This window comes from Hylobates moloch, unplaced genomic scaffold (assembly GCF_009828535.3).
Source record: "Hylobates moloch isolate HMO894 unplaced genomic scaffold, HMol_V3 SCAFFOLD_12, whole genome shotgun sequence".
NCBI lineage: Eukaryota > Metazoa > Chordata > Mammalia > Primates > Hylobatidae > Hylobates > Hylobates moloch.
This window is the reverse complement of record NW_026652287.1, coordinates 26367220-26379327: the sequence shown is the minus strand read 5'-3', so window position 1 is coordinate 26379327 and position 12108 is coordinate 26367220. Positions and strand designations below refer to the sequence as shown.

General features: G+C 52.4%; 1 protein-coding gene across 3 annotated transcripts in view; it reads left to right on the top strand.

Annotated features, from left to right (window-relative positions):
- Nucleotides 1–2273: 2273 nt before the first annotated feature.
- RFX4 (regulatory factor X4) overlaps nt 2274–12108 on the top strand; it is a 176970-nt gene continuing 167135 nt past the window's right edge. The window contains exon 1 of one of the 3 annotated variants that reach the window (XM_032168804.2): nt 2274–2704. In XM_032168804.2, the coding sequence (XP_032024695.1) occupies nt 2662–2704 (43 nt within the window). In that variant the 5' untranslated portion in view covers nt 2274–2661. Of the gene's footprint in view, nt 2705–5984; nt 6026–12108 lie in introns of those variants that run through there. The other 2 variants (XM_032168803.2, XM_058425565.1) reach the window with 2 other exon arrangements.

Below are 12108 nucleotides of genomic sequence, written 5' to 3'. Positions count from 1 at the left end.
CTCAAGGACTCTCCGGTCAGTGGCAGCCGCCCACCCTGGGGACGCGCTCCTTGCTGCCACCGGAACGCCCCTGGCCAGGCTCCATCTACGCGCTGTCAGACCCTCCCGCCGTCTGAAGGAGGCTTTTACTCTTCAGCCTATTCCAGTGGCAGAGAAGCTAACTAAGGCTGCAAAGGCGAACGCGGACAGTCAGATCTGACTTCGAATTCCGCGGTCATTGCTGCCAGGCACACCACGAGAACGCGTGGTGACCGCCACCATGGCCTTCGGCTGCCAAAGGTTTCCATCGACCTCTTTCCCATCACCAGCATCGCAGCGGGAAAGAATGTGCCTGGCGCCGTTCTGGGCACTGGGCATGAGGTGGTGAACAAAGTCCTCCAGAAATAAACCGGGTAATGAGACCGGCAGCGGCCGGGGCAGGAAGGGACCTTCGCTGAGAGTGGTCAGGCACAGCCCTTCCGAGGAGGCGACGCTCAGCTGAGACCAGGGTGACACAAAGGTGTCGGCCTGTTAGGCACCTGTGAGGAAGGAGGAGCCGGCAGAGTGCCAAGTAGAGGGAATAGCAAATGCCCAGCTCCTTTTATAACCACTGCCTCAGTTATCTTCCCCCAAACCTTGAGAGGGGGCAACTTTGCTACATTTCACAGACGAGGAAGCTGAGGCCCAGAACGATGAAGGAATTTACAGAGCTGGGATTCGAACCCCGAGCTATCGTCAGTCCATCCCGGGCTCTGTTCAGCCGGTACCGCGCGCCGTCTCCTTCCTCCCGCACCGTGACCTTAACTCGGCACGTGCTGGCCCCTCGGGCCCCCCAGCCTCTGTACATTGTCCTACTCAGCTCTGATTGTGGGGAGGGGGGCGGACCGAGGGGCGGGGGGCGTCTTTCCGAAGGATCGCGGAAAGCCGCGCGCAGCCAGGGGCCCGGGGTTAGAGACCCCCACTCCCGCACGGCGTTAGGGACTCCGCGCTTCCCCGCCCCCGCCGCGGACGGCCGGCGCTGCCTCTGTCCATGGTCAAAGCACCCGGGGTAATCCGCCTTTCTCTTCCGCCCGCCGGGCCCCATTCATATTCTAATCACAGCGCGGCCGGCCCGCGAACGGCCACTTTATCGGGGCCCGCAGGAGACGCAGCTTGCTCCCCGCCACTTCCACTTCCAGCACCCCCCGGCCCTCGCCCCCCTCTTTCTGCACTTTCAACTCCGCCGAGGAGGGGGTCCCTGGGAAAACCGCGTCCCCACTTGGATGCTGGGGCTTCTCACAAACTTCGAGGCCGACTGGGGGACGGCAGTGGGGTGGGGTGGGGAGGGCAGGGGGAGGGCGGAGGAACAGAGACAGACAGACTGACAGAGTTACGGGAAGAGGCGGGGGAGGTCGGACAGTACAGAGAGACCGAGGGGGATAGAGACAGAGAGGGGCAGAGTCCTAGGGGGAGACAAAGAGAAGTGGAGGCAGGGTCTGGACAGAGACACTAGCAGCCAAGGAAGGAGAAATAGAGGGACAGAGACAGAGACACAGAGGACGAGAGGGACAGAGAGCTAGAAACAGACACCGGGAGACAGGCGGAGAGAGACAGCGAGATGGAAGGAGAGAAACAGGTTGAAGGACCCAGGCCCAGAGGAAGACAGAAAGTTCTGGAGGAGGCGAACCAGCCACTCACCTCCTCCCCGCCTAGCGGCCTTGTCACGCTCAGATTGGGGGATGGGGTCTTAGGGCTTCAGTTCCCCTTCCCCACCCTTTCCCCTTCAAGCTCGCTTCACTCCCCCACGCGTGTCTGCGGATCCGCGTGTAAGGGGTCAAGACATACCCCCTCCCGCATTCCCAGGGCCACCACCCGAAATCTAACCCAGGACCAAAATGGGGGGTGGGTGGGGGCGCAAGAGAAGGAAGGGAGTGGGGCCCCACTCGTGGTAGCGCAGGCCACTCCCCAGGCTCCAGGAGTTTCCCGCGGCTCCCCCTCCGCGACCCCCCTCCCGGCCTGCCCGCGCGGCGCGGGGCCCGATGGCGGGGAAGGGCCGGGAGGGGGAGGGGGCCACATCTAAGCCAATTTTGATTTCGCCTATAATGAGTGCCGGGCGAAGGCTGGAGAAGGCCTCTGGAACTTTAAATAAGAAAAACGTTGCTAATGCTATAATAGAAGGGGGAAGTCGGAGGGCTGGGATTGCGTCGCTCTGAGCCCCCCTTTTCGGAGGCGGCTTTTCTTATTCAAAACAGGCCCACAATGGGCTTCACAGTGCGCCTCGCCACGGCCCCATCTGACGAGCGGCCATTCATCAGGCCGGCTGGCCTATCAATGACATTGCTCCCATCGGGGCTCCTATAAAATGATGCTTTTTCCCATGAAACATCCGCAAACATTTTGACGGGTTTGGCTTTGCCCGGCTGGATTACTGAGTGTCCCCTCGCTCGCTCGCTTTTTCTCTCTCCCCCTTCTCCGAGCTCGCTCCCTTCTCTCCCTCTCTCTCCTCTTTTCTTCTTTCTCTTTTCTTTCTTCTTCTTTTTCTTTTCTTTTCCTGTCCTCCTTTATCCTTGTGCCCCCTCACTTTCTGCGTCTCTCTCTCCCCTTCTCCCTCCCTCACTCCCTTCCTCCCTGGGCATCTCTAGCACAGGGGATCCCCAAACATCAGGACTTTTGGGGGGCGCCTGTGCTGTCCATGGGAAGAGCATGCATTGTGGGTTACTGGAGGAACCCGACATGGATTCCACAGGTTAGTCCTACTGGTGGGGGGTGGGGGGATACATTGGGAGGGAAGGAGAAGGGAGAGGGAGAACTTTAGAAAGAAGTTGGGAAAAGTTCAGACGGGTCAACTTGGCAGTGGAACCCCAAGGAATAACGCAGAGCTTGCAGAAGTTTTCAATTCGAGGCGATGTGTGTAAGTGGATGCGTGGAAGTATGTGTATAAGCGTGTGATTGTGTACGTGTGTGAGTGTGTGTGCGTGCGCGCGCGCGAAGGAGCGCGCTTTCGCTTGCCCTGGACACAAAGTTACGTAAAGATGCGCTGGCTCGCGGCGAGCTCGAGGTGCCACTTGCAGAAACTTTGCCAGCCGACCGCCCCCTCCCGGACCCAGGTCCTCCTAGGGTATGGGGGCCTCGGAATAGCGGTGTTCTCGGGGTCTGGCGGCCAGGGCCGGGAAGCCGAGCGGAATGCCCCGAGGCGGGGGAGGGTGACGGCTTCGCATTGCGCCTGGGAGGTGGGGACCGAGGCTCCGGCTTGTAGAGACGCGCAGCTGGAGGGACTGGCGGCGGCGAACCCGGTGGTCCTGGGGAATCCGCAGAAACGGGAGGTGGGAGTCCTGGGCTGTGGGGACGGGCTTTTCGCTTTTCTGCCAGGAAGGGGCACCCAACGCCGGGCTCCACTAGGGAGCTGTGACCTTGCTGGAGGGAGGGCAGGACGCAGAGTGGCCCGCTAAACTCGGCATTGGGGTCTGCAAACTGCTCTGCAGTTCAAGAACTGCTGGGCGTCAGGTTTTGGGGGCGCGGCGGTCCTTAACAACGATAAAAGGAGGCCAAAGAATCTTTCACAACGAAAACGCCCGGTATCTCGGTTCTTCCTCCAGTAGTTTTCGCCACCTCCCACTCCTAGCACCTTTGAAGAGCCGTCACACTTCTAGATCTGTTAACGCTCCCTAAGTCCCTTGCAGGTGGAAGTTCTCTTACAGTTCACCTCCTCCCCTAAGCTCATTCTTGCAACCCGGCTATTCTCATTTTGGCCCCGCTGCAGCCTCAGGATTTCTTGGGGTGATGAGGTCGGGGAGAGGCAGAAATAGGGCAGTGGACTCAGCCTGGGCCGTGGCGGGGTTTGAGAGAATGCCTGCAAGCATAACGCTGCTGGGCATTGCAGCGCGGAGCAACAAGTGCCTTCCAGCCCCGGCCGTCCCCTAAGCATGCACGTCCTTTCCTTGAGCAAATAAACAAATGCCGCACGAATGTCTCCGCAACTCCACCCCTAGGCAGGCTGGATATGGAAGTGGGGTGGGGGCTGGGGTCATCGGGGCATTGCCCCAGAAGGTCTTTCCTCGGTCCCTGCAGAAATATTTAAGGCCTCTCCAGGTCTCCGCTGCAACCCTGGTGGCCCGGACACCGGGCTGCTCTTGCCAAGGGGGGATATTCGGTGTTTTAGGGTAGTTGTCCATCTCTGATTCCTAGAGTCAAGGCCCTCCCTGATTGCACTCCCCTGGGTGGGTGTGAGCCCCCAGGGAGTGGGGAAAGGCCATGCCCCGAAGTTCTCCTTCCTATACTCGATGACAAACGAAGGCAAGGAGAAGCGTCGCCTGCCCTGCGTGCCCCTCCGGACACGGCGGGCCCCGCTGAGGTCTCTGCTGGCGGTAAAGCGGGAGCCCAAAGAGAGAAAAGCACCTTTTCCACCATTTTTTCATCTCAAGCGCTGCGCCCTCACCACCTCCTGAGAACCCTAACATTAAAAATGAATATCCTTGACAAAATTAAACGCATGTCTGCAGAGTTTGTGGCCAAGTATTTTCGAGCGGCCCACGCAGGGACATAGGGTGGTCTCCCTACATCCCAAACCTGCAGTGGCCCTGCTGGGGCTTTTAGCTGCCTCCTCCACAGGGCCAGGGCCCCTCGGTAATTCTGGGGAGGACTGTGGGGCCGTGGATACGTGGTGTTTTCTGTTCTCGATGCAACTGGTGGTCGTGGGGGCACCGGGTCCTCTTCACCTCAACTGCAAACACTCCAAAGAGGTTCTGAAATAGAAATCCTTTCCCCATCCACCTCTCCCCCTTTTGTATATTCGAGACATCCCTAGGTCACCACCCTGAACGCAAAATCAAAAGTTTTGGTACACGACAGTGTGAAGAAATGACACGAGACGCACCAGGTGACATTTCACTCGGACTTGCAAAACCGACGACAAGGGAAGTGCGGCTCGGCGTGGTCCAGTCCAGAAGCCTTCCCTCACCTCCCTTCCAGAGAATTTAATCCAATTAGCCTTTCTTCTGAGTTTCCCTTGTTATGTAAAGGTCTTTTCTCCTCGGCTTGCAGAGACGCGCGCTCCACGGAGCAGTTCGATTCTGCTCCTTTTGTATAAGATCGCGCGCGATCAGAACCAGGAATATTGCTGTTATTATTTCATTCCGAAAGGACTGGAACAACCGACTCACAGCAAGTGCTGGGGCGAAGCAGAAAACGTCCAGGATAAGAGAGGCCGGCGAGCGGGGCCACCGTCCCTTACTCTTAAAAGGAAAATCCCCGCGAAGTGCCTCGGGCCCGGGCGAACAGTTTTGCAGGGGCCAGGGCTCTAGTGGCCTGCTTTGGGGCCACTTCAGCGTGACCTGCGGAAACGCGCCCCTTTGTTCCGCACACCGAGCCAGTAATATATTCCTCGGGTTTCCCCAAAATACTCAACAAGTGTGGAGCTAAGACAATGGCCCCGTCGGGGGAAGCTGGGCAGCCGGGGCGCGCCTCCTGGGCCCTAGGCTCTCTAGCGGCCGAGCCCGACAAAGCAAAGCCCCTCTCGGAGGCAAAGTCCCAGCCTGCCGCGCTCCGCGGTGCTCCGGCAGGAGGCAAAGGCGACAGGCGCGCGCAGGGGCAGTCGACGCACCTTCTGGCAGGTGCGCGGTTTGCAGTAAGCGCCGGCGCGCGTCCCGCTCGGCCCGCGCTACAGCCCCACGCCGCGCAAAAGTGGGTGCTGAGCCCCGCGTGGCCTGCCCTCCCCACGCGGGCCACCGGCAGCTACGTGTTTGTGGCCGCCAGGTCCAATCAGGGCTGCTCTGCCTGGGTGATCGTTGCTCAGTTACTCAAGTTATCCGGAAATTCGAGAACGATGGGGGAAAGTGGATAGAATTTTAGGCCACCGAGAGCTTGTGCAAAGTGGGCCGGGCCGGGTCGTTCGCCTACGCAATAGAACGATCATTTCTTTTAAAACGGGATGGCGCGTTAGAGAGGGCCACTGCCAAGCTGGAGCTGGAAACTTCTGCCTCCATCCACTTTCCGCTCCCATCTCCAGAACCCAGAGCTGAGGCGGCCAAAGTACTCCTGGAGCCGGATTTGAGTTCCCCGGGCCGCATCGGTAGGAGGGCACGCTAGTCTACAGGCCCCCAACTCAGCACAAATTCTGTCTAAAATTCTACCACCAAATTAATTATATGCCTTTGTGGGCCCGGGGTAGGGAAGTCCAGTGGCGTTGGCGCCGTGCCCACAAGGCAAAGTGCGTCCTGGAGGGAACAGGGCCCGATCCTCCTCCATTCTTGCCCAGGCACAGCCCTGGGGAAGGAGCCACTGTCTGCGGGCTTGGGAGAGCAAGGAGCCCGAGGTCCGAGCCTTGCTCCCGCGCCCAAACCAGACAGTCTCGCCCTCCCCGGGCGTGTGTGTGTGCGTGTGTGAGCGCACGCGGGCTAACGGGGCATGTGCGCCCCCATCTCTGCCACCTGCTAAGCGCCGGCGTCTGGATTTGGCAGCAGGGTCAAGTGAGAGCCGCATGGTACCAGGGTTCCGGGTCCCCGAGGCTGCAGCCCTTGATGGCGCGGACGCTGCACGCAGGCTGGTTCCTCGGAGTCCCGGATTCAGCACGCGACTCTGTGCGGCAGCCTGGGACAGAGCGCTTTCCTAGCCGGCCTGCAGGTCCCAGAGACTCGGAAAAGTTTGCAGGGGCCGCCCGGCGCCTCGGGCCTGGGATTTCCAAAGCCGCGCCCGCCCCCCTCCCCAGCGCGTCACCATGGAGACTGCTGGAAGTTGGTGGTGGAAAACAGACCTGGCGCAAAGCAAAATATTATGAGTGCAGTTGGGGTGACTTCAGGGGGGCGGGGGGACCGAAGGGCAGGAGCAGGAGCCAGAGGCAGAGGCCGACAACAAAGGGCCCAGTGCGAGGAAGAGAGAGGAGTTTGCACGGGGCCTCCCCGCCGCTGTGTGAGTGCTGGACCATCCTGCTTCCCAGAGGCGCCGAGGTCTCTAATTTCTCTCCAGCAGCTATACCTTTTCTCAGCCCGCCTTGGAGCCCTTGCTCCCTCCCCTCCTCTCCGGGTTCTCTTCCAGCCTCCCCCCTCACCCGTCCCGAGGTTAGGCGCCAGCTGGGCAGTATGCCCGCCTCCCCAAGAGCCACAGGCTCACCAACGTGAAAGGTTCTGGCTTTTCTTCCCCACGACCCGTGGGTCGCCCAGGGTGAGTTTCTCACCCCCTATCTCAAACCCAATCTGAAAAGGTGGTGGGTTAGAATAAGGCGGGAACAGAACGAGAAGAGAAGGGAGTGTCTGGCCAGAAATCATGGGAATGGGGATGGGTAAAGAGGAGATTCTGATTTTTCTCCCCTTTTTACAGTGAGAAAGGCGCTGAGTCGTGATTCCAACTCAGCCACTTGTAATGTGACTTTAGGTTAATCTTCTAGCCTTTCCAAGATTATTTTTAATTGCCTGTAAAATGAAGGGTTAGACAGCTCACAGGCTGGGATCTCTGACAAGGTAGACATTTCCCTCTATTCCTTTGGCTTTACTGTAGAATCCAGGAAGCAATATATGAGCTGGTTACCACTATCTGAACTATGACCCACTGCACAATTAGTTAATTTATCCTCGAACTAATAATATACTATTTTTTGCAAGTCATTTGGGATTTTAAGAGTCAATAACTATGAACAACTCTTTTTAAAAGGCCCAGAATGTCCTTTCTCATTGCCACCTGCCGTGCATTCCTTAATTGTTTGGCCAACTCCCTCCATCCCCAAAGGATTTACTAAAAGACACTAGACTTTCTGGGGCTGTATCCAGTACCAATTTAGGGAACACTGAAATGCTTCTAGATGATGAAGCCGGCATCACAGACCCTCACATATGTTAGAGAGGAATACACATTGGCCAATGTACTAAAATGCAGCCATCAAAGGAAAATCACTCCACCCTCCACTGCTCAAGCTTTTGGGAAGAAGTCTCTTCTCACGCCTAGGCACCCCTCCTGATGACAATCTGGGCAAAGGAGGCTTTCTCCTTTCCCTGAGATTCCATTGCCTCATGTGCAAAAGAATGGATTGGGTGTACAAATTGATATGCTCTATTGGGTTGGTGCAAAAGTAATTGCGGTTTTTCAAAAACCGCAAATACTTTTGCATCAACCTAATAAAATTCTACCTCTCAATTATATGCCTGTGTCCGTGTTTGTCTTCTGACATCTATGTGAAATCTTCTGGGTACTTTGTTTATAAAGTAGTTTTACTGACGTTGAGCCTCCCAGGCACTCCATGAGCGTGGCATTATTGTGAAACATAGGGTTTTTCTTTCATTTCCAACATTTTAAGACTGATTTCTAAGCCAAGTTGGTCTGTTTGCATCAGTGTCTTTTCCAAAAAGGCTGAGAAGATATAAAGTGGTGACATCACAAGTTGGGATGCCGGACACTCAGGTCTGTACTCCACAGGTTCCTGAGAGCCCATCCTACATGTTCTGCAGGTCACTTGGGAAACTCTTCAGCTGCCCCTCCGATGGCCCTAAGGCACCACAGGATGGAGATAGTGGGAGAAACCCCCGATGTTGTTTTTACCTCTTCCACTCTATTTTAGATATTTGCAATTTTATTAAGGTTTAGGGGAGAGAGAATGAACTTGAAGAGTTTATTTGGAGGTATCAGGTAAAAGTGAAGTTTAAAAAAAGAAGAAAATAGACTACTTTGGGTTTCATTCAATCTCACTTCCTGACTACCTGCTGGGTGGCAGACCCTGAAGATGAACAAAGTCACAGTCCCTACTGTCAAGGACTTCAGAATGCATTTAATAAGAGAAGGTATGGACACACTAAGAGTGGTGAGCACTACAAGGAACATAAAAATTGAGTCATTTTGGAGCTTAGAGGAAAGGATGCTCTCTCTTGCTGAGTACCTACCATGTATCAGCTCTGTAACAGGCACTTTTTCACACATTAGCCATTGAAGCCTTATCACAACTCTGCATAGTCTCTTTTTAGGATGAAAGAGGGTCTGGAACCTGCCTGAGGTCACAACTGGTACATGGCAGAGCTAGATTGGAGAGCAGACTAGGGAACACTCATGCCCTCTCCCCACCCAGGCCACGTCACCTAGACACTGCTGTCGTGATAGGTCAGGGTTTAGTTATGACACTGGCTTTAGGTGGATTTGAATCTCACTTGGTGAGAAGGGAAACAGGTGGATGAGAGTGGAGAATCACAGAATGTTGTCTTCCCTGGGCTCCAGAGAAAGCCCCTCTGAAAGAATCCTGTAACTCTGCCTTTGAGGAGGATTTTAAATGGTGGCAGCAATGGGAGGCAGTGTGTCACAGCGGTTGAGTAGAGATTTGGGGCACAGACAAATCTTGGCTTTCTCCATTCATATGTTCATTCATTCATCCAAGAAGACTATGTGTCTCCTATGTGCCCAGCATTCTGCTAGATATTGGGCTTAACAAAAATGTCATCTTTGCTTCTCTAGAGCATAAGTTCTAGACCCACAAATAAGTAAACACAAAAATAGATAATTTCAGTAAGTGATTAGCATTATGAAGGAAAAAAACCTATCTGGAGTAATAAAGACAGAGCATGGTGATGGGGTTGTTGCCTTCATAGGGTGGCTCTGCCACATAAAGCTGCAAACGCTTGGTCTGGAAGCTTAATGTTGCTGAGCCTCAATTTTCTTATGGGATTGATACAACCAACTGATAGAGCTATAGTGAATATGAAATATGAAAGTGGTAATAGTTAACATACGTTCGATACTTACTGTGTCTTTACTTTGCTAAGCATTTTAAGTACATTATCTGTGTAATGCTCACAACAATCCTATTAAGAAGAAACTGTAATTATTAAGAAGAAACTGTTATTATTTACAGTTTAAATAGAGAAACCAGCAAGTTAAAGGAAAAATTGAAACTGGAAGCTGACATGTTCAGTAAGTTTCTGAGCCCTAGGAAGCTGGGCTGGCAAGCTGTACCTCGATTGCTTGGGAAGCAAGATCACTCTTATTGTGTGTTCCTAACTTTCCTGAGGCAGAATGCACGTAGGAGAGCTAGCTTTTCATTTGTATTTTAAAAAGCAAATGTTTTAAAAACACTGTGATAGAGAAAGGATATAATGGCCAGGCGCTGTGGCTTATGCCTGTCATCCCTGCACTTTGGGAGCTGAGGCAGGAGGATCACTTGAGGGCAAGAGTTGGAGACCAGCCTGGGCAACATAGCGACACTCTATCTCTACAAGAAATTTAAAAAATTAGACAGACATGGTGGTGCATCCCTATAGTCCCACCTACTCAGGAGGCTGAGATGGGAGGATCACTTGAGCCCAGGAGTTCAAGGCTGTAGTGAGCTCTGATCACACCACTGCACTTCAGCCTGGGTGAGAGTGAGACTCTGTCTCAAAGAAAAAAATAAAAAAGAAAGGAAGGAAGGAAAAGAACAACAAAAAAAGAAAAATTAAAAAAAGAAAGCTTATCCAAGAGATGGGTAAGTGGCAGAACCAGGATTTGAGCGGAGGGCCCACAGCCCAGCCTGGCTGGCTCTTAGATCCATACTTTTAGTCATGAAGCTGTATTGACTATCTCTTCTTCTTGTTTTTTTTTTTTTTTCCATTAGGGAGAAGGTGGCAGTGGGAGGAATGCCCAATAACATACATAGCATTTTAGCAAAAGTAAATGACTTGCTATTTTCTCCCTATATGAAAGTGTTAGAACAGTCTTCTTTTTTTTTTTTTTTTTTTTTGACGGATTCTTGCACTGTCACCCGGGCTGGAGTGCAATGGCTCAATCTCGGCTCACTGCAACCTCTGCCTCCCAGGTTCAAGCAATTCTCCTGCCTCAGCCTCCTGAGTAGCTGAGATTACAGGTGCCCGCCACCACACTGGCTAATTTTTTGTATTTTTAGTAGAGATGGGGTTTCACTATGTTGGCCAGGCTGGTCTCGAACTCCTGACCTCGTGATCCACCCGCCTCGGCTTCCCAAAGTGCTGAGATTACAGGGGAGAGCCACCGCGTCCGGCTAAAATAATCTTTTAAACTGTAAAGGCAAAATGTATAATTGTTGACAAAAATAGGGACATAAGTAAATCATTCATACCTTTACTACACATGTGAAATGTACTTTCATCTTCTTTGGGATTCACTCAAACTTTGGTTAATATTTGCTTTGTCTCTGAGAAAGTCAAGTCTTCATTCATGCAACAGGAGGAATAATAGAATGAGGCAAAAGCAATTAAGTAATATGATAATATATGGAGACTTTAGATAACTTAAACAATATCTTGCATCTAGAAGTCATTCACAGATATGTGTTAAAATATGGCTTCAGGGGTATGTAGTGTGACTTAGTGAAAAGAACATGAGCTTTGCCATCAGACAAGGTTCAAATCCTATATCAGTTACATTCTTGCTGTGTGACCCAGCGCCAATTATCTTACTTCTCTAAGCCTCTGTTTCCTTCTTTGTGAAAATGTCTACTCACTACCTTCTAGGATGGTTATGAAAATTCAGTAAGATTGTACATGGTAAGTATTTGATTTAATGCCTGACTCCTAAAAGTTGCTGGGTAAATGGCAGATATTATTATTATTATTATTATTAACAATAATTATCTGGCCTTCCTATACTTTATTCTAGGTGTCTAGTTGGGAAAGGGGATAAGAATACTGAAAAAAAAATGTAGACTGTTTTAGAATACCTAGATGTGCTTGTACTATGTAGATACAACCCCAGTTTTAATGTTGAGATAAGTCATTTTTTTTCTGAAGGGTTTAGACCAAAAGACTAATTTTATTTTTATTTCTCCACCTTTCCCATGAAGAAGGCATTTTATGTACCCCTATTTGCCATTATTTCATCCTTGTGTTTTCCAGTCTGTTAAAGGAAGTGGAAAATGTGTCTTTGTAGAGGCAACACCTGTGGGCTTGAATTTAAATCCTGGAAGAGAGATCTATGGCATACTCAGAGACGACATATGTTGCACAACCCTGATAGAGGCCCCTCCACAACTCCTGATGCCCTTCCAGTTCTGGAATGTGATGGCCCACATTTTTCGTGCCTCTTCCTCTTGCCTTTCCCCCACCCCAGCCCCCTCGACCACCCAGCGCTCTTATATTTGAAGGCATCACTGTTTTAAGGATTGAACCATTTTTACACTTGGTTTTCAGGAAATAGAAAACTCAGTTTCAAGTGAGCCATTCTCTGGAACTT